Genomic DNA, 19,582 nt, shown 5'->3' with positions numbered 1-19,582 from the left:
CTATACGTGGGCTTAAGAATCCAAGCTGGAACCCGCCCGCAGTCACACCTGATGAAGTAACCCAGTAGGTTCCGAAGCGTCGTTTTATCTTAACCTCGTTGGCGTTCTTTTCTCACTTAGATTAAAAATAACATAGGTTTTCTGTGCACTGCGCTAGCAGCTTCTTTCCTTAGTGTAGGGCGAGAGTGAGGCCCTGTATTTGCGTCTGTGGAAAAAAGAAAAAAAAACGTACTCTGAGCATTACCCCACCCGAGAACAAGTGTTCTCTTTTACCCTTGGGAAGTGGAATAGGCATCTTTGCAGGAGAGGAATCCTAAACTGGCAGAGGCGCCCGTTGCATGACGGCACCAGCTTATAGTGAGATCGGTGAAAGGCCGCAGTGCCAGCGTTGCAGTACTTTGGAAAGTTTGCGGAGAGTATTGCTAATTAGCACATCACCAGTGATGGTCATTCCTCCGCGCATTGCTTCGGCAGCGCATGGAGACTCGTATACTCATATACTTGGAACCTGACAACTTCAGTGCCGGCTTCCGAAATTGACTGCTCTTCATAACATCTGCAGTATGAACGCTCTCTATACTGAATTTTCCCTGGGAATGATGCAAAACTTCTCGTTTTGGGTCAGGGCGCGGGCTCCTTGTACATGTACCGAAGGTTACAAAAAGGACGCTTGTCATGGGACTGCGCTTTCGGCAAAAGAATGTACCCTATAAGGCTAAAGCTTTCCATACAAACAATTGTCCTTCCGTTTAACTTTCATCAGTGAATCGCACATCATCATCATCACCAGCCTGACTATGCCCGCTGGAGGAAAAAGGCCTCTCCCATATTTCTCCAATTAGCCATGTCCTCTGTCAGCCGGGGCCACCTCTCATCCCCCCGCCTAACTTTCTGCCGCCTCCTGCTACGTTTGCTTTCTCGTGGAATCCAGTCATTTATCCTTAACGATCATCGGTTATTTAAGGCAAGTTGGGATATTCATAAGCTGCCAACAATGATTTGAGAGTACCTGTCCGCGCTCCACTCCATTCTTAGTCTTCTATAATTATTTCCCTCTCATGATTCGGGTCTGCGGTCACTACCTGCCCTAAGTAGACATATTCCCTTACTACTTCCAGCGCCTCGCTACCAATCGTAAACAACTGTTCTCTTCTGAGACTGCTGAACGTTACTTTAGTTTTCTGCATATTAATTTTTAGACACCCCTTTCTGATTTGTCTGCCTAAGCCATTGATCATGCTTCGCAGTTCTTCCCCCGAGTGACTTAGCAAGGCATCATCGAATCGCAGATTACTAAGGTATTCTTCATAAACTGCTATCGCCAGCTGTTCCCAATCCAGGTATCTGAATACATCCTGTAAACAGGCGGTGAATAGCATTGGAGAGATCATGTCGCCCTGCCCGACACCATTCCTTAAATTGGAATTTTATTGCTGTCTCTATGGAGGACTATGATGGCTGCGCAGCCGTTATAGCTAACTTGCAGTATTTTTACATAGGGGTCTTCTACGCCTTCATCCCGTAATGCCTGCATGACTGCTGCGGCTTCGACTGAGTATAATGCTTTCTCATAATATATGAAGGCCATATGCGGGGGCTGTTTATATTCTGCGGATTTCTCTATCACTTGATTGATAGTGTGAATATGGTCTATTATCGAGTAGCCATTACGAAAGCCTGCCTGGTCATTTATTTGACTGAAGTCTAAAATTGTCTTGATTCTATTAGCGGTTACCTTAGTATATACCTTGCACGAAATCGCACATGCCAAGGTTCAACTTCAATAACTGCAGATTTTAATAAGAGAGGTGTTTTCGGTGGACCACGAGCAGGACGCCTCGTGAAAGAAGGTGGCTTTAATGCGTCCAGCCTGGTCAGCAATGGCACTCATAATTCCAGAGTTTGCGCGTGGCTGCTTCTGCAAGCGAATGCCGCCTTCGCTGAGGCGGCATTGAAGATGTCCAGCATTCAACAATGGCGCATGCCAACATGAGCATCAACCTCAGAAACGAAATCATGAGATTGAAATAAATTTATTAATCATAAATGCGTTTTTGGTATTCTGCAGCAGAGTTGACTGTTGCATCAGCTTGTTCTATTGTCCTTTACATGTGAGAGGTCCGACTCCTTCGGAACGGGCGAGCAGCGGGACATGATCCCATTTAATCGCGCGTTGCTTCCAAGTCACGCCGATACTCAGAGTACTGAAACAAGCTTGCGCCATTTCACTTCTGCCGCTTTGAAATACTTCGTGTTTCTGACCAATGCTCAGAAGAGGAGCGCGACGAGCGCAACGCCATCTGTCCGCATCGATTAAAACTTGCAGAGGTGACGCGCGGCGCCTTTTACCTGCCGAGCTTACTCCGTTCTAAGCGTGCGTGCCGCTCTGGCCTCTCCCGTGCGGGTCTTTCGAGACTACTCCGCTCCCTACCTCCGCATCTTCCTCCTCTCTGCCGTTTCTTCTCCTCCATCTCCTCCGCCCGACAACCTGTTCTCTCGGGAGGCTCCGCTTCCCCCTCGGCGCGGATTCCTTCGCCTTTCTCTCCGGATCGGGTGAGACAGAGAGTGTGTTAGCATCTTGCCTCGGTCTTCGCGACGCGTGTTTTCTTTCGCAGCTCCTGAGAGAGAAGGAAACCCGTCCGCTCCTCCTCGCAGTCTCCCAGCCAGCCGGCACGACCGGCCCCCGAGGGCTGCTGCTGCTGCGGCACTTGCTACCTTCGGCCTGCCTCCCAGACTAGCCTCATTCAACGATGGCCTCGGTCGCCTAGCAGCGGACGTCTGTGCACGAGCCGCGTTCAGTGCTTCTCAGCCTCGTAGCGCCGTCGCCTTGCAGCGTGCCCAGCAGGCGTGTTGCCTCCGTCGTCGCCTCGCCAGTATCCCGTGTTCCAACAGTCACCTCGGTCATCCGTCGTACCAGGACTACGTCAGAATAGGCGCACCGGGAGGACCGTTACGAGGATGGCCCGGGCCACATAGGCTTCGATCGCGCCGCCTGTTGTGCTGCCTCGGGAGTGTGACCATCGCGTCGACGGCTTTGGCCGGTCGGTGCTCGCGATTGTGATTTAGCTTCGTGAACCCTGCCCCAACAGAGAGCAATGCAGCGCGAGCCCGTGATGGCGGCGCCGGTGTCCGTGGTGGTGAACGGTTCCCCGGTGGCCCTCGAGGCGTCAGACGTCGGTGCGACGAGCCCGCCGCCGGCGACGAGTCCCGTGCCCCACGTGGTCCGCGTGTCCGTGGTCTCGGCCACGGTGTCGCCCCAGTCTCCGGCGGCGGCTCCGGAAGCGGACGAGCGCAGCAGCAGCGGCGCGTCGAGCGGCACAGGCAGCGACGACGAGGCCCCGTACGACAGCGACTCCGGCGCCGAGATGAAGTTCCACCTGCGCGAGCTTGAGGATACCCCCACGTCGTCGCCCGGCGGCGTCAGCTGCGGCCGGCCGCTGGACGTCGAGAAGGCCATCCTGTCCCGACAGGGTACCGTGCGCGGGGTGCGAAACTTGGTCAGGGCCTCCATCAAGTGCATCGCCGACTGCCAGGAGGGCAAGGTGAGCGGCTGGCCTGCGCTTCCATGGGTCACACAGGGGGACCCGCACCGGGCACTAAATGTTCTCGCTTCTTGTCCTTCATCTCATATCGTGGTCGATGCTGAGATACTGGTGCAAACACTTCACGCCTTGTCCGCATACAGCCTACGAAACCCACACTATCTAGTTTGCGGTTTGTAACGGGTCTTCATGGTAATAGGGGAAGACAATGAAAGAAAGCCTCCCCGGTTGCCGAGAGATATCTTCCAGCTCGACGCATTGACGCGATGAGGTTCAGCACAGTAGCAGATGTGTACACGTCATGTTACTCTCAACAAGAGCATTCGTTAAGGAGAGACATGTTGAGAGAGTAATGATTATCACGCTCTTATACAGATGCAACATGCGATTCCAGCTTTGGAAAGAAAAAAAAGAATAATTTTGTCGTTGCAGGTGACGTGTCAGAATCAGTACTGCATTATAGCTACACGTATCCTCCATCACGCCATTGCATACTGTTGAGAACGGGCGAAGCCCGCTGGGCGCCTGAGCTATACTCTGTGACAACCTGTTTTGGTACCAAATAAGAATGCAGCGACACCTCTACATACACGTTGAAAGCCTGTAGTCGTTACTTCGGGTTTGTGAACATACAGATACTCATTACTGAATGCGCTCCAAAAAAATAACTTGCATGAAAAACATCTAACGTTGCGAGCATTGATGTGAAAAAATGTTGAACATCTACTCATGCATGGCTGCTATCGAGGTGCTCTGGCATGTCAGGTTCAGTGCTTCAGAGCTAGCAGTTATTACAGAAACGCTAACGCTTTTTTTTTGTAAGTTTTGTAACTCATGCTTTCTTACAAAACTTGCGACGTTGGCCGCTCATCCGTTATTTCAGACTACTTTGTTCTTTGCCTTTAGGTCAGCGCATGCCGAAGAACACAATGGGCGTCTTAAGTTTCTAAGCCGTCTTGGCAGGATGTGCCGCGCAGTGCACTTCATGCCTTGCCAACAAGAGCCATTTGTTGCGGAAACCGCAAAGGTTGCCTGCGAAGTTTTGATCAGAAGCAAAATAAGAAGCACTGACATATTTTACACATGGGTCAACATATGAAAGCCAAGATTGCGGAAAACGGTTCTTTCTGTTCGCCAAAACACACCGCTAACCGATCGTCAAGAGCAAATTTTGAGGAAGCCTTCCTTTTATGGCAGCCACCATACGTTTTCTTGAATCACTTTTATTTTCGTCAATTAAACCAATACAAAGCGAAACTAAACTAGGTGTCAACCCTGTGGTCATGTTCACTTTACACGATTAGAGTTGCTCTGAGGCGGATTGACGTTTCGTAGGAGCGGGGTACAAGATGCCTGTGTCGAAAGAGTGCGCAGGGTTAAAAGCATGAAGTTTAGATGCGATGACGAAGGAGTACCGCTAAGCACGTAATTAGACATTTTTGATTAATCTAAACACAGTTGTGAGGCTGCGATTCGGTCAACGGGATTTCTTGCCAAACTATTCCCAGCCCATACTTTCCGAACAGTAAAAAGGCTTCTTCAGGATATTTCCTTCAGAAATACAGTTGGCGAAGAACGCTACTTGGCTAGCATTCGAGTTATGCCTTGATCCGTAAATGATATATATATATATATATATATTTGTGCGCCAAGAGGAAAACTAGTTAGAAAACAAAAAACCTGCTTGTAACACAATTAGGGAGTAATCTTTAAATGAATTCAATCAAACTTTTTTCCCTCTGATATTGCTCACAGCTGTACATAATGATACAAGTCAACTCGCCGCATTGCCAAACGTCACCGAGCGCCGTTTTGTCGCAAACGTTGTCTTTTACGAACTTCGATGCTCGCATCCGCTTCTACCGTCCACCCTCGCCGCTTGTCCAGCGTCCTGCAGCGGTGGTGAAAGCGATGATGGCTGACAAGTTTGGCGCGTGCCACGAAGCCTCACCTGAAGAATAGTGATCGTCTGTTTTGCTCTGCTCTGTCACATATAGGAAATCCATCGCGACGCTCTGGATGCCAGTCGCCTTTGATGCTCGTGATGAATTACACTGCGTGCGAATACGCACGACACAATAGAAGGAAGGCCGAACTGCGCGCCTCTCTGCGTGCAGCCTTCGTTCCCACTCGCCACAACTTGCTCCGCGTCGGCTGCTGACTTCAAGAAGGCGTTACTCACGACGGCTTCAAGCGGAAAGGACAGGACTGCTGTCCGCCGCGAGGACATATTTATATACGAGGAGAGCTGCTGACGGTGCTAACGGGCAGTGAGAATTAAGGCACGCAAACAAACGCATTTCCTGGCAGTTCCCAAAGCGCTTCCTTCGGCGCCATTTTTAGACGTCTTATTTCGAGCTGTGCAGCGCGAAGGAACATGGATGAAGATACACTTTTGGACAGGACCGGCGCTACTCTCAAATTTACTTTGAGTATAAAAATTTATTTATAGAGAGCACAGAATTTTGTCGAAAAAGTCAATGGACTTTCTACAGACAAATCCTATGGACTAGTCTTTAGACAACATAACTCATATAAACAGCCTATAGACAATCTACAGATTATGCCATACACTTTTAGTGGATTCTGTCCAAAGACAGTCTGCAGACTGAGTAGACAAAATTAAATATCTATAGGAAAGCAATAGAGCTTGTAAGAAGTCTATAGAAGTAAATACCAGCAACACGTGAAATATGACCATACAAATGCCATATATGAGAAAATCATACAACATGTAATCCTCCGTGTTCTTTCGTGCTGTTTTTTAGACGTCAGTGTATACACATCATATGGCCCTAGACATGCTTGTGAAGCAGTGACGTTCTACGTCTCGAGAGCCGCTAATAGCGAGCTCTAAAACGTTCTTTCTCCGGTAATTTTGAAACGATTCGAGCTGCTCTCGATAGAATGAACGTTTCCCACTCTTGGTGTAGTCGATATATGCGGCCGCCGCCGTGAGGACTGAAATCGCCTGTTTTCCAAGGAGACCGCAGGCGAAACTCGAGAAGCCGCCGAGGCAAAGCCAATAAGGCCGCCAGACATGTCGAAAGGAAGCCTTGCTCAAGAACTGCTAGCGCTGCGTCTGCCCTCACCGACGGCTTATTGGACGAGTCTGCGTTCATTCTGGCGAGTCTGCAATGCACGGCCGTCTTCTCAGCGTCTGGAGACTATCTCGCGTGTCAGCAAGCGCATACAGCTTTCTCATTTCCCGCACCGTTTTCGTTTGCCCGTTCAACGCGCGAAAAACTGAAATTTAATTTATGCGCTTAAATTGTAGCCAATTTCGCGAACGCCCGGAGGTTCAATCAGTTTCACATCGACTCCAATGTCGCTAACGTCGTTTCGACGTCACTGCTGACGTCAGAATTCTGTATATGACGAGACGAGGCTTGCGAGACATCCCTCAGTCTAAAGTTAATATATTTGGCAATATCGGAGAGGCAGCGCTATAAAGGTTTCTTCACATCAAGACGCTGTTCTTTGCATGCTTTATTCACCTTCGAGGCTGCTCAAGGAGCGATGAACGAAGCTGAGATTCCGGACCGAATGATCATGTAATCTCAGTCGACGAGTGGGCTACGTGTTTCTATGCGTGCTCGACTTGTGCGAACGTGTGCACCGTGGCGTAATACACGCGGTCTATGTTCTGTATGTCTATCGAACTCGGAAAATAAGTCGCGAAGGAATGTCTTCGAGGAAGGACTGGCCTATACGATTCCCACCGGGCAAACAAACCTTGTTTTCCTTGTGGCGTTACACGCGTTCGCTTTTGCCGCAGCAGCACGTAAGCACTTGTCTGCGCCGAACTGCCTTGAACCCCTCTGTCAGTATGACGAGAACGCATTCCTCACCCGCGGTCAGCGGAAAGAACTGCTGACGTGCGCGTGTCACTTTTGAAACGCGCGTTCCATCGCCGACACACACAGACTCTCACCTACGCAGGAGCAAACGGCGGGAAGAGAAACACAAAGATTCTATCCGGATGCTGTTCAACTTTCTCTATAGCTGCGAGCACCCGCTGCTGCTGGCAATGGTCGTACTCGAAAAAAAGATAAGATGAAGCCGCGGTGACAAGAGGCAATGCCCGTCATTTTGCGCGGGTTAAAGCGTCGACACGTTCCGGAGTGGAGGGGGTTGCGGAGATTGACGGCGCGCCAAAAGTGCGCGCGCGGTTCTCTAACCTGCGTTTGACTGGGGGGCTCTGCTCTGGGCGAAGCACTCTTTGCCGAAGGTGCGATTGTTGACAGCGTGCGTCCAGTCCAGCGTTCGTGTATGCACTTTCGCGCGCTCTGTCGTTCCAAAGTCCCCCTCGGTAAAACCTTTCGCTGTAGGATCGAGCCAAGAGCAAACAACACGGCTTCGTCTGTACGCGATCGCGCCTTTACCTAGTGGGGACGTCCAGGCGCGGTTCTTCCCCCTCGCTCTTTTCTTTTATACTATATTCATCTTTGTTTCTTTGTGTTTCTCTGGTTGGTGCGCCCGGCTTCCAATCCGTCTTGCGTACCGTGCGCACACCAGACGTCGTGCACGAATAATCGGCGAGGTGTGTATACAGAAGACAGATACGTTTGTCCACCCTATATTTCAATAACAATGGAGGCATCGAAGACTTTGTTGTTGTTGCGGTTGTTTTTCCGCACGCACGGGATTGGGTGTCTGTAGAAACTTCTCGCAGTTGTTTCCTTTCTCCCGCAGTGCGTCGATTGTTATTCTCCGGTCGTCCCAGATCGGCGACGCTATAATGCGGCTGTCTGGAAAAAAAACACCGCGGCGACATTCGCTCCGGCCATGCAAGGACGCTGTCGGCAGTTTAACTGATCGGCATTTATTGAGGCCGGCTCTCTTTTCATTCTTTTTTTTTTACTTTCCGAATGTGCGGCTGCCGCCGCCACTTCGATTTCCTCGCATTCCACGGTGGCGCAAAGCGCACATATGCCCCCAGGCAAGGACGCTCCTCGAGAGGCGAGGGCCTCGGGTTGCTCACTTGCTGTGCGTGCAGGACTGTCTCGTGGCAAATCGGGGATGAACGAGGTGCGGTTTCTTTTATGGCACGCATTAAAGGGACACTGAGGACAAACTCCATCGAGTTTTTTTTTCTCTTTTTAAAGTTGGAAAGCTCCGGCTCTCGTGACTGTGTTGTCGTTTCGGCTGGAATTCGCTGTTTTCTTTCTGAAAAATTTCGTGTAGAAGTTAAAATTCCTTTTTTTTTTCTAACGCTGCGATTCAATACTCGCGACGTTGATGATGACGCCGCCGGTTTACTTCATTTAATTATCCGAGTTTATTTTTTAGTTTTCGTCCAAACTGTGCGTGATAAAAGTTGTATTTAACATTCAGATGGATAAACCTTTTCTGTTCTGTGGGTAAGAAAAAATGCAGTCTGTCATCACAGCAGAGTACTGGCGGAGGTGCGCATTGGCAGAGCGATATTTGTCTGATATTTCGCTCTTTACTAATAGCGTAAATCCGATATCCGAATATATTGCGGTAATCAAGCCCGGATATATCGAACGCGCATATATCGAATTATTGCTTATACCGAACAGTCAGAGCATCTGGTTGAAAATCTCCTTCAAAAGTGTAGCACTAATGTTCGCATTTATCTAACTCTTATTGGGTGGAACATTCTTCATATGAATGGCGTGCTGCATATCTGCAAGCGGCGCTTCTCCTAACTTTGCTCTTTGATCACCAATCTCGCGCGGACATTTCACTCACTGGCATCAGTGCAACGTATTTTGCTTCATGGTTACAGGGAAGCTTATCTAGTGCCACTTTTTATATATCGATTTATTCAAATATTTCGCGGTACCTCTCGAGTTCGAATTATCCGGCTTAGACTGTATATAGAGCTCCGTTTTAAGCGCAAATAACTTGTTTGCCATTAGAAAAAAGTCACCCGTCGATCTAAGCAACAGAAATTTGTTTTCGGGCTTCCTTAAATGTAAACTTTCTCTTACGAACCAGAAAATCTACGCGCTTGGAGTCGTGCGGCCACGGTGTCAGTTGCCGAGTTCTTTGTGGACGTGACCCGCAGTTGCATTTTTGCGTAGGGGCTGCCTGCGTTTAGAGCAGTAAATTTTGGCTGGGTCTCAACGTGTGTCTTCTTTTGCGGTGTGTACTCATTTTCGAGACTGCAGTCGCGTTGAAGGCTCGAAAATAACTTCGCTGCATGCTTGTACGCATATAGAGCAGATTTTAAGAAAAGAAAAGACAGATATATTTTCTTGTTCTTTGTAATTCTGAAACGGGTACCATTACAGTTATTTCTCCTCCGTGTTCCTGCTCCAGCGAAGCTGCATTTTGATATCGAACCACCGCGCGCTGGCTGCATTCACCACGACGCCGAAAGCTTCACGCTCAGAATACAAAATAACACTTTTAATTGTCAGTCCAGCGCGCTATCTGCCGTCCGAAAAGGGCGATGCAGTCGTGTGCGCCCATTATATTCTCGTTGTTTACACGGAGGCATCGAGTGTAAGTACTTCCTCGTGCCGTACGCGTGCTCGCCGCCCTTCGTCGTGGTGATCGTCGGCTCCTGTGTACGTACTCCTCCACGGCGCTTCCTCTTCGGAACGCGGCCATCCGCCCAGGCCTGTCTGGCCTCGCGGCGCTCATCGCTCATCGTCCACCGGTGTCTAATTGAGCCCGAGATGCTGGAGCGAGGATGAGGTTGGTAATTAAACGCGCCAGCAGTGTTCCGTGTATTCCTCTTCTGGATATAAACGCCGCGCAGTTCGGCGCACTGTTCCCGATTTGGGCAGATAGACGGATGATTTCATCATCCTCATCATCAGCCTGACTACGCCCATAGCAGGACAAAGGCCTTTTCCATATCTCTCCAATTAACCGCCCCCCGCTACGCTTGCCTTCTCTTGCAATCCACTCCGTTACCCTTAAGGACCATCCTAAAACTTACAGCTTTCTATCCGTAGTTTCACTACATGGAGAGGGTGTGTGCCTTCGTTGTTAGATGACGCTGTGGCTCGATGGCTTCGGCGTTCGGTTACTGAGCCCGAGGCCCAGGGTTCGAATGCCGGGCCCAGTGGCTGCATTTCGATGGAATATGGATGCAAAGGACACCCATGTGTGCTGTGCGATATCAATGCACGTTAAGAAATCCCCAGGTGGTTGAAAATAATCCGGAGCCCTCTACTATGGAGTCTCTCACATTCCATATATGTATATTTGCAACTTCAAACCCTCAGCATGTTATAGCATTCGTTCTCAACGCACTTATTGCGCAGATAAGCAAAACCGTTTTTTTTTTGTTGTTCCTCGGTGTTCAGAAAAGGATACGCAATGCGATGATCGCCAGGTACCATGGTTTTCTCCTCCCAGCTCAGTCTTGTGTTTCTATTTCTGCTTGTATACATTTGCGATGAAGAAAGCCAGAGAGGACGTGACGAGAAACCGCACAGCAGACATCAACGTCAGTACACACCAGTGACACAAACGCGACGGCTTTGTGTTTATCGTGAAAAGTGTTAACACAGCCTTCTCTAAGTGTTAGCACATGCTTCTATATATATATATATCTTAAGTTCAGTGTGCACTGACGGTGAAAACGGGCCTGTGATAGCCCTGAAAGAGGCATGGATGCTGAGTTTATGCAGGCTTAACCAGAAAAAAAAAAAGGAGCGCCAAAACAGTGCCCTATGGGGGCGCGCGATTCATCACAGAACCATGAAATTCCCTCTGCGTCGAAGGCCTCGACAACACAGCCAATCATCCAGAGCAAGGAGCTCCGGAAACAGCAGCTAGCGGCCCGCGTGCCCTTCGTCGATCCTTTCCGATATCTCCTGCATGGTTTCGTCGCCTTGGCCCCCTCTCTCGTAGGTCTGGAGCCGCTTTCCGCTGTTGCTCAGCGCTCGGTACATCGCCGGTCTGCTTATGCCACCGGGCCTGGTGCTGCGTATAAGAGCGTAAATGTTACCGCACGCGCATTGCTCGAAGGCCGACGATCAGGCGTGAGCATTTTCCTTTTTGCTTTCTTATTTTCGGCAACGCAGTGCCGTTGTGCGGCTTCGTTAATGGCTGGTTTATTGGGGCGGCGAAGACTCGCGGATATTATCGACGTAATGAGCGATTAATGGCTGCAGTGTGTGCGGGAGTGGCTGCGCGGGGTTAGCAAGCGGAGCGTGTGTGCTTGTTTTCCGACAGCAGGAAAGACAGTTTGGCCATGAAGCGGCTCTTTTGTTTTCGTGACCGAATGCACGCAAATTGTCCGTCTCGTTTTCCGTACTGAGCTCTAAGCACGTTCCGCCCTTGTGTAAGCAGCGTACTCTCAAGCAAGTTCAGCGATGAGGCGATAACCGTCGGCGCCTGTATACCTCAGCGCTGCACTCGTACACTTGAACAGCACGTCATCGTCATCATCATCAGCAGCAGCAGCAAAACATGCGTCCACTGCAGGACAAAGGCGTGTCCCACTCACCTCTAATTAACCCTCTCCTCAGCCAGCTTGCAACCACCTTATCCTCGGAAACATTCTAACCTCATCCGCCCACCTGGCTTTCTGCCGCCCGCTGCTACGCTTGCCCTCTCATGGAGTCAATTCCATTGTCCTAAAGGGCCTATCGGTTATCCTGCCTTCGCATTACGTGTCTATGCCCACGCCCATTTATTCGTCTTGATTTCAATTAAGATATCATTAATTAACTCGCGTTTGTTCCCTGAACAGCACATAGTGAGCAACATACAGTCGGAGGTATCGCGTTGCGTGCTCGTGTAATTTAATTGTCAGAACACGGGATACTTTCATTAACTGCTCATGACGAAGAAGGAGCTGATGCAAGAAGGCGAATAGGACGTAAATGAGCGCCCTGCAATGTTTATGTTAGCTTCCACAGAGAACAGTGACAAGAAACTTTGGTATTCGGGCAGACGCATACAGAGAACCGTACGTATTTTCTTCTGGGTTGGCGTGAGACTCTCTCCATTCCTTCGCACGACGCAAAGCGGTGCACCAAAAAAAAAAAAATAATCGGGCTCAACCGGAAAGCGTTTCATTCTTCGCATACAAGGGGCGTTAGTGCAGTCAGAGATCTAAGGGTTGCTACACAGCTAAAGCGGCCACACCCATCTGGGACTTGCAGAAAATTTGAAATGGTTGAAAGCTTCAGGGAACAGCAATGAAGTGGGAGGCATTGTGCAGCGAGCGTTAAAGCGCACTTCGCTTCTGCCGGGCTGTTTTAGCACCGTTATCAGAGATCATTTTAGCGCTGTCAGCTCTTCTTGCCCTTCGTGCGACGAATGGGTGGGCAATAACGCGCACAATCTGTCCTGTTAATTCATGGACCACATGTAAACAGAACGTGCCTTTTCGTTAGGGACAAAAATAGCACCTCGTATCAGTAGAAGAAAAAAAAAAGAATATGTGGTGGCTCAGTTTTCTGCGCTCTCTCCTTCTGTGTAGAAAATTTTCGCTGCGACTAAAGCTGACGTTAAAATAACAAAAAAAGCGTTCACGGCAGCGACACGTGACAGCCACCGTCGCCGCATACCAGCACTGTCGCTGGCGGCAAACAAAACCGTTACACGTGAAGCGCGAGAGAAAATACGCTTCATCCGCAGTGTGCGGATAAAGCAAACTGCGTATGCGCAGCATGCATTCTTTTTTTCCGTTCCATGTCCGGCTTGTTTCCGACACGTGCTGTGAACCCCAAGGGCGCCTCTACGAGGGCCAAAATGGCCACCGACGATGCGTCGCTTTCAAGGAAAGGCAACGCCGCCGAGTCAGCAGCAAATTACCGCCAAGGCGAAAAAAATTTCATCGTACTCTGCCGACCCTCCTCCAGCGCCTGACATGCGGGCCGCAGCGTTGTGGTGTTCCTCGCTCACTCTCCATGGCAGCCACGCTGCCGCTGAACACCGCGAGTTCCAGCTCAGAACGCCGTCTCTTTTCCTTCCGACTCCGTACAGCTACAGGCGCGCTCCAGTGAACCGCCGCCTTCCGTCCCCTCTCGTCCGCCGGCGGCATGAGCGCGCACGCGGACGGGTCGTTTGCGGAGCAATTCGTGACCGGCGGATCACGGAGCGCTGTCGTCATATCACAATGGCCGGCCGCGGCACGGCGTGTAGCAGAGTGATGTTCGAACCGGCCACTCGATACGTGGTCGCGGCGGTTTCGTGACGACTTTGTCGAACTGCCGAGCGCGCAAGCCCGCGCGCCGCTCTGCTCTCCGCGCTGTTCTGGTGACCTCTTGGGCTGACCTCCACAGCGCCGCGGTGGTCCGCTGCTGCTTGTTCGCCCGTCAGCGCGGGGCGGCGACTTCCTTCTTTGTCTTCGTTTGCCCGATCAGCGCTCGTCCGAACGGCCTGCAGATCGCCCACATGTTATGCGCGGTTCGGAACAAATCGCTGTCTCCACTGCCGCGCGCGCGGCCGTTCTGTTGGCCCCGATACCTCACTGCGTCGTGGTGTCTGCGTTCGGAGGTGGCCCCTCGCAACTTCTCTGTCCCGCGACGCGCCACTGCTGCGAAGAGTCATTCGCGACGCTCCCTCGGCGTCGTGTGAAGTGGCCCTTCTGACCGAACGTGGTCGAATGCGCTGTTCCAGGTCGGTTGGGCCATCGGGCCGCCCATGGCCTTTGACATTTGTCTTCGAGAGCGACATGTGACAGGGAGCTTGCAGGACCTCACATTCGCCCGCCGGCATTGTACTCCACCCCCCCCCCCCCCCCCTTCCATGTCCCGAAACTCGAGCCCGGGCAACTGGTCCCCATCGTCACACTGTCGTGTGCAGCGCCGACAATCTTGGCACAGGGGAGTGAAATCTAAGATATAGCTGTCAGAGCAGTGTTGTAAACGCTTAAGACATTCACTACCGGCAGCGACACTTCGATGGTGCGAGGACGCTACGCATGATTTACTTTTTTTTCTGGCGTGAAGCTTCACCTGGAACAACGTATTTTCCCTCTCTCTCTTGTGGTATTTAATGTAAAGGCCCTGTTCTGAGTGAGTCAGGTCATAACTTCGTCAGAAAAACTGCGCCCAGTCGCCGCGCGATAGGTATACGATGGCTACTCAGCAGAAGGGTGCCGGTCAGTGTCTCGACCAACTGCCGTGTGTCGTGACTCTTCGAAATAAGCAGGAATTTTGAAAATCGTGAAATAATCAAGAGCGGCCTGCAGACGCTCTTGCAAGTATATCTGTTCAGCGTAATGTCATTACGATGTGGTCATACTGTAATTGTTAGTATTTCTAGCATGTCTGCCGAATTCCAGGAGCATCGAGGTAATAATAATAACAATAATTGGTTTTTGGGGAAAGGAAATGGCGCAGTATCTGTCCCATATATCGTTGGACACCTGAACCGCGCCGTTAGGGAAGGGATAAAGGAGGGAGTGAAAGCAGAAAGGAAGGAAGAGGTGGCGTAGTGGAGGGCTCCGGAATAATTTCGACCACCTGGGGATCTTTAACGTGCACTGACATCGCACAGCACACGGGAAAAACGCAGCCGCCGCGGTCGGGTTCGAACCCGGGAACTCCGGATCAGTAGTCGAGCGCCCTAACCACTGAGCCACCGCGGCGGGGTCATCGAGGTAAGCAGAACTCATCTTCAGAAGACTAAATAAAATCTTTGAGATTGTTTTCTCGCCAGTTTTTATCGCTGCCAAGTTTCTCCGGACGTTGACATCCCGTACCATTCAAGCCTGCAAAGCTCTAAAAGCACCTATTCGATCCAGCTGCCGCCGTTACACTTTTCGTGCATTTGGCGACACACTGTAAGCCGTCCTGGACCGCGTCGGGTGTCTAGTTCCGGCATCTATCTCCCACACTCCACGTCCATAAGAAACGAGGAGTCGACCTGCAAATCGCCGTTTCGTGTTCCCACCACGGGCAGAGAAACAAAGGGCGCGCGAGTCGCTGCGCGTTTCGGCAACACTACGGCAACGCCTAACCACAAAGAATGGCCCAGCGCGCATTCCTCGGGGTTGCCTCACGCGGCCGCGGCAGCCCGAAGGCTGCAGCCAGCTCCATCAAGCTCCTATCGCCCGAGCCGAGATGGAGTGAGCCGTCCTCCCGTAACGACGCGGTTCATATTTCGCCCATTCCTCAGCTACTGAGCCCCTGCAGACCGATGGCTTCTTTTCAAGAAGGGCACAGTTTAGTGTCGACGCCCTCGCTACCAGGGGGTGATGCTGCTCGGCTTTTGCCGTTTTGCCGTCGTCGAGGTGCGCGGCGGCGTCTCTTTTTCTCTGCAAGCGCCCGTGTCGTATCTCTGCCCCGCTTGTGGAGTTACCTGGCTTGTATAGCGCTCGCGCGCACAGCGTACAAGCTGCGGTTCGTTTAAGGAGAAACATCAGTTGCGGGGAGAGAGAGAGTGCGGGACGTGGCGGTCACGTTTGAGGTCGCATCGGCCGCCGCAGACGCACGAGGCGGGCAACGGTCGGCGCACGTTCGAACGTTCGTCAGCGGCGGTGGTTGCGGCAGCGTTTTCTCCTTTAGGGTGAATGTGGACCACTCGCTCTCCTGGCCATGCCGGCGAGCAGAGAAAGCTGGGGCCTTCTTACGACTCCCTTCTTTCTCTCTGCATATCCTTTGCAACAAGTGCTTTCTATTCGTGTTCTCCCCGCCGAGCATGCTTGGCGCAGTCACGACATGGCTCCGAACGCGCGCCGCACAACGTGAGCCAGAGTGGTACACGTCGCTGCGCCAAAGGAGAGCTGCTCCTGTTCGGACCAGAAAAGGATTTGCGCCGAGAAGAAAGAGACGCAGAAGAACGGCGCGACGAGGAAAACAATGATCTCCTTCTTTACGCAGACGAGGAGAAAAGCAGGCGCGAAGCGCAGCAGTATATTTTTCTTAGGACGTTCTCCATAAACCAGCTAACGTGCCGCGTATGCATCAGCCGCCCTTCGGCCGAGAGGCGCAAATAAGACTAGGCGCCCCTGAGCTGTGGGAGCGGAGGCGCGTTCGCGCGGGACTCGGTCATCAGTGAAAGGAGGAGGCGGCGTGCAGCGCCTGTCCAGCACTGCGTAGTAGCTTTGTCTCGCGCATGACCCAGCTACCTTCTTGCATGCGACGACGTTATCCTCGAGTTCGTCGTTCTAGTGAGGCGGGACCAGATGCACCTCTGCAGTGCGCGCCGCGTTGTCCAGTGCTTTTTGCTAATGACCTTCACTCGAATACAGCTTTCCTCAAAAACTGCGCTTTAAAACGTTATTCGGCGAAAACAAAAATTGAAGGAATCTGCTCGGGCCTTGCACCGTCAGGGGCAGTTGGACGCGCCCTGCTGTTGAGTATTCGAAAGACGAGCACCATTCGCCTGTGGTCTGTCTCGTCATACGGTGTCCTCCTTCCATGGGTGTGAACTAGACGCCTCAGTGACCTACTTTGCTCAGTTGGGGACAGGGAGCAAGGACACATTTTTTCGACCGTTCATTGATACCTGAGGCCATTCATTCTGTTTGCTGACTGAGCGCTGAAGCGACGATGTGAGCGAAGTGCCGCACTCTCGCTGTCTCCATGCAGTGGCACCTCTGGTGTCACACATGTCAGGTCGGCACACCAAACACGCCGCTATAACGCAGCTCGATGCCGACTAGCCCATCTCTTCGATATCTAAAGGGCATCGCGCTGGCACTGTATTACCGGTCGTCCGCACAGGCATTCCATTACGGGCCCTCAGCACAGGAACTGCATTACCGGTCCTCCGCACATACACTGCATTATCGGTCCGCCGCACAGGTACTGCATTATCGGTCATCCGCACAGGCACTGCATTACAGGTCCTCAGCACATGCACTGTGATGCGTCGTCGGCAAACCTTGGCTTGACCACGTGATCACAACGTCACCTCACCGGCGGGCTATAAAAGGGGCTGCCTGAATAAATCGTTCCTTCTTGTTGTGTCATTCCTGCGTGATGCTATATTGCACACTGCATTACCGGTCCTCCGCACATGCACTACATTATCGATCCTCCGCACATGCACTACATTATCGGTCGTCCGCACAGGCACTGCATTACCGGTCGTCCGCACAGGCACTGCATTATCGGTCCTCCGCACATGCACTACATTATCGGTCCGCCGCACAGGTACTGCATTATCTGTCGTCCGCACATGCACTGCATTATCGGTCCTCCGCACATGCACTACATTATCGGTCCGCCGCACAGGTACTGCATTATCTGTCGTCCGCACATGCACTGCATTATCGGTCCTCCGCACATGCACTACATTATCGGTCCGCCGCACAGGTACTGCATTATCGGCCGTGCACACAGACACTGCATTACCGGTCCTCCACACAGGCACTGCATTACCGGCCCTCAGCACAGGCACTGCATTACCGGCCCTCCGCACATGCACTGAATTATCGGTCCGCCACACATGCACTGCATTATCTGTCCGCCGCACAGGCACTGCATTACCGGCCCTCAGCACATACACTGCATTGCCGGTCCTCCGCACAGGTACTGCATTATCGGTCCGCTGCACAGGTACTGCGTTATCGGTCGTCCGCACAGGCACTGCATTACCGGTCCACCGCACAAGCGTTCATAAACACCGCGTTGGTCTGATTAGAGTCATAGGAACACCGCTCATTGCTTTGTCGCAGCCCAGCGCGCCATTCGACCGGTTACAGCGTGGCAGAGTTACGTCGGATTGCGCAGTGGAAAGGCGCAGATCAACGTCTCACGAGAGGTGCGCTGAACACCGGCGCGCAGTGCTGTCCGCGCAACGAGCGGTAATCGAGTGTAATCCCGTAGATTCGCGACGGTCCGATGCCAGCAACAGTTGTGGAAAAGGGGGGGGGGGGGGCGTTGTGGCCCGTCCCCGAAATACACTGACCCGCTCCGGCAGTGCGTCTCGCCGGTTTTCTTCGCAAGGAGGCTCCAGATTGACTGCCGCGCGCCGTCCACAGCAGAGACGCTGGGAGCGTGCGAAGATGAGCAGATAATGACAGTGTTGGCGCCACCCGCCGCCGCCGCTCGCACGCGTACGTCCACAGCAGCGCCTTAGAACAGCAACAGCTACATAAGCAGCTTTCTGCATACCCGAGCCGTCTCGCGAGGTTTCCTCTCTGCAAACGCGCGGCTGGACTTCCCACGCCTGTAGCCACTTTTCTGCAGCGCCGGTCTCAGCCTCCACGGCCGACATGTCTTTTCTTTCTTCTTTTCCAGCGTTTTCCAGTTTCTCTCCCTCACCTGCCCCTCTCTCTATCTCTTGGTTTTCTTCCTGCCTGTGATTATCCGCAGAATCTTTCCTTCTGTTCGTTTCCTTCCGCCAAGCTTTTCGCATATTGATGACGACTGGGTAATCCGTGCCTTCCAGCATCTCCGGAGCTCATATTCACTCACTTCACTCCTTTTCTTTTTTTCTTCTTTTTTCACTGGATTATCTCAGAGCAGTGCCGTCGTGTGTCTATCGGGAATTAGGGTCGTCCTTGCCGAGGCGCGCGCGCACACACAATGGCACTGGGGTGTAGCTGTGCGAAAGACAACGCGGCGTTAATAAGCGGCTCTCCGCATGCGGCCGCGACACGAAACGTGAGAAGACTCTCAAGACGCACGCGCGATTTTCGTTTTGTCTCCGGAGCCTTCGCCGCCGCTTTCTCCAGCCACCCAAGTGTCCCCCCACTGCGCCCGCGCGCTTGTGAATTCACAATGAGCTGGGCGGTGCATGACGTCCCCCCCCCCCCCCCTCCCAACCTCAGGTCACCGTCGTGGTTGATGCAACTCTCTTACACTCGGCGCCTCCATATAATAAGACTCGTCCGTTTCTCCTAATAGCCTTGGGTCGTTGCCCTTGTCTCCGGCTGCGTCATTGTCTGAAGAGGATCGAGTCATCGGTCACCATTGTGGACGAGCTAAGAGGCAAATAAGGCCAGCGGTTCAAAACAAAGGTGTGCCCGAGCACCCTTAAGAAGGGAGACCCTATTCGCCGTTTGCGGTCCATTGAAAGCATCATCCGTTGACTTTTTAAGGAACGGCAGCTGAAGCTTTCGCTTCAGTCATTCCTGGCACCCACCGCTCTTGACCCTACACATATTCACTCTTAGAGCACCTAAATGAGGTTACGGCACACCC

General features: G+C 52.0%; 1 protein-coding gene across 1 annotated transcript in view; it reads left to right on the top strand.

Moving 5' to 3' along the window:
* The first annotated feature begins 2,360 nt into the window (after positions 1–2,360).
* The window catches only part of LOC144128694 (glutaredoxin domain-containing cysteine-rich protein CG31559-like), a 100,339-nt gene continuing 83,117 nt past the window's right edge, over positions 2,361–19,582 (top strand). The window contains exon 1 of the mRNA XM_077662310.1: positions 2,361–3,542. Within this exon, the coding sequence (XP_077518436.1) occupies positions 3,096–3,542 (447 nt within the window). The 5' untranslated portion in view covers positions 2,361–3,095. The remainder of the gene's footprint in view (positions 3,543–19,582) is intronic.

Source organism: Amblyomma americanum, chromosome 4 (genome assembly GCF_052857255.1).
Source record: "Amblyomma americanum isolate KBUSLIRL-KWMA chromosome 4, ASM5285725v1, whole genome shotgun sequence".
In the NCBI taxonomy this organism is placed as follows: Eukaryota; Metazoa; Arthropoda; class Arachnida; order Ixodida; family Ixodidae; genus Amblyomma; species Amblyomma americanum.
Note: the sequence above shows the minus strand (reverse complement) of the source record. Positions and strands in the feature narration are given on the sequence as shown.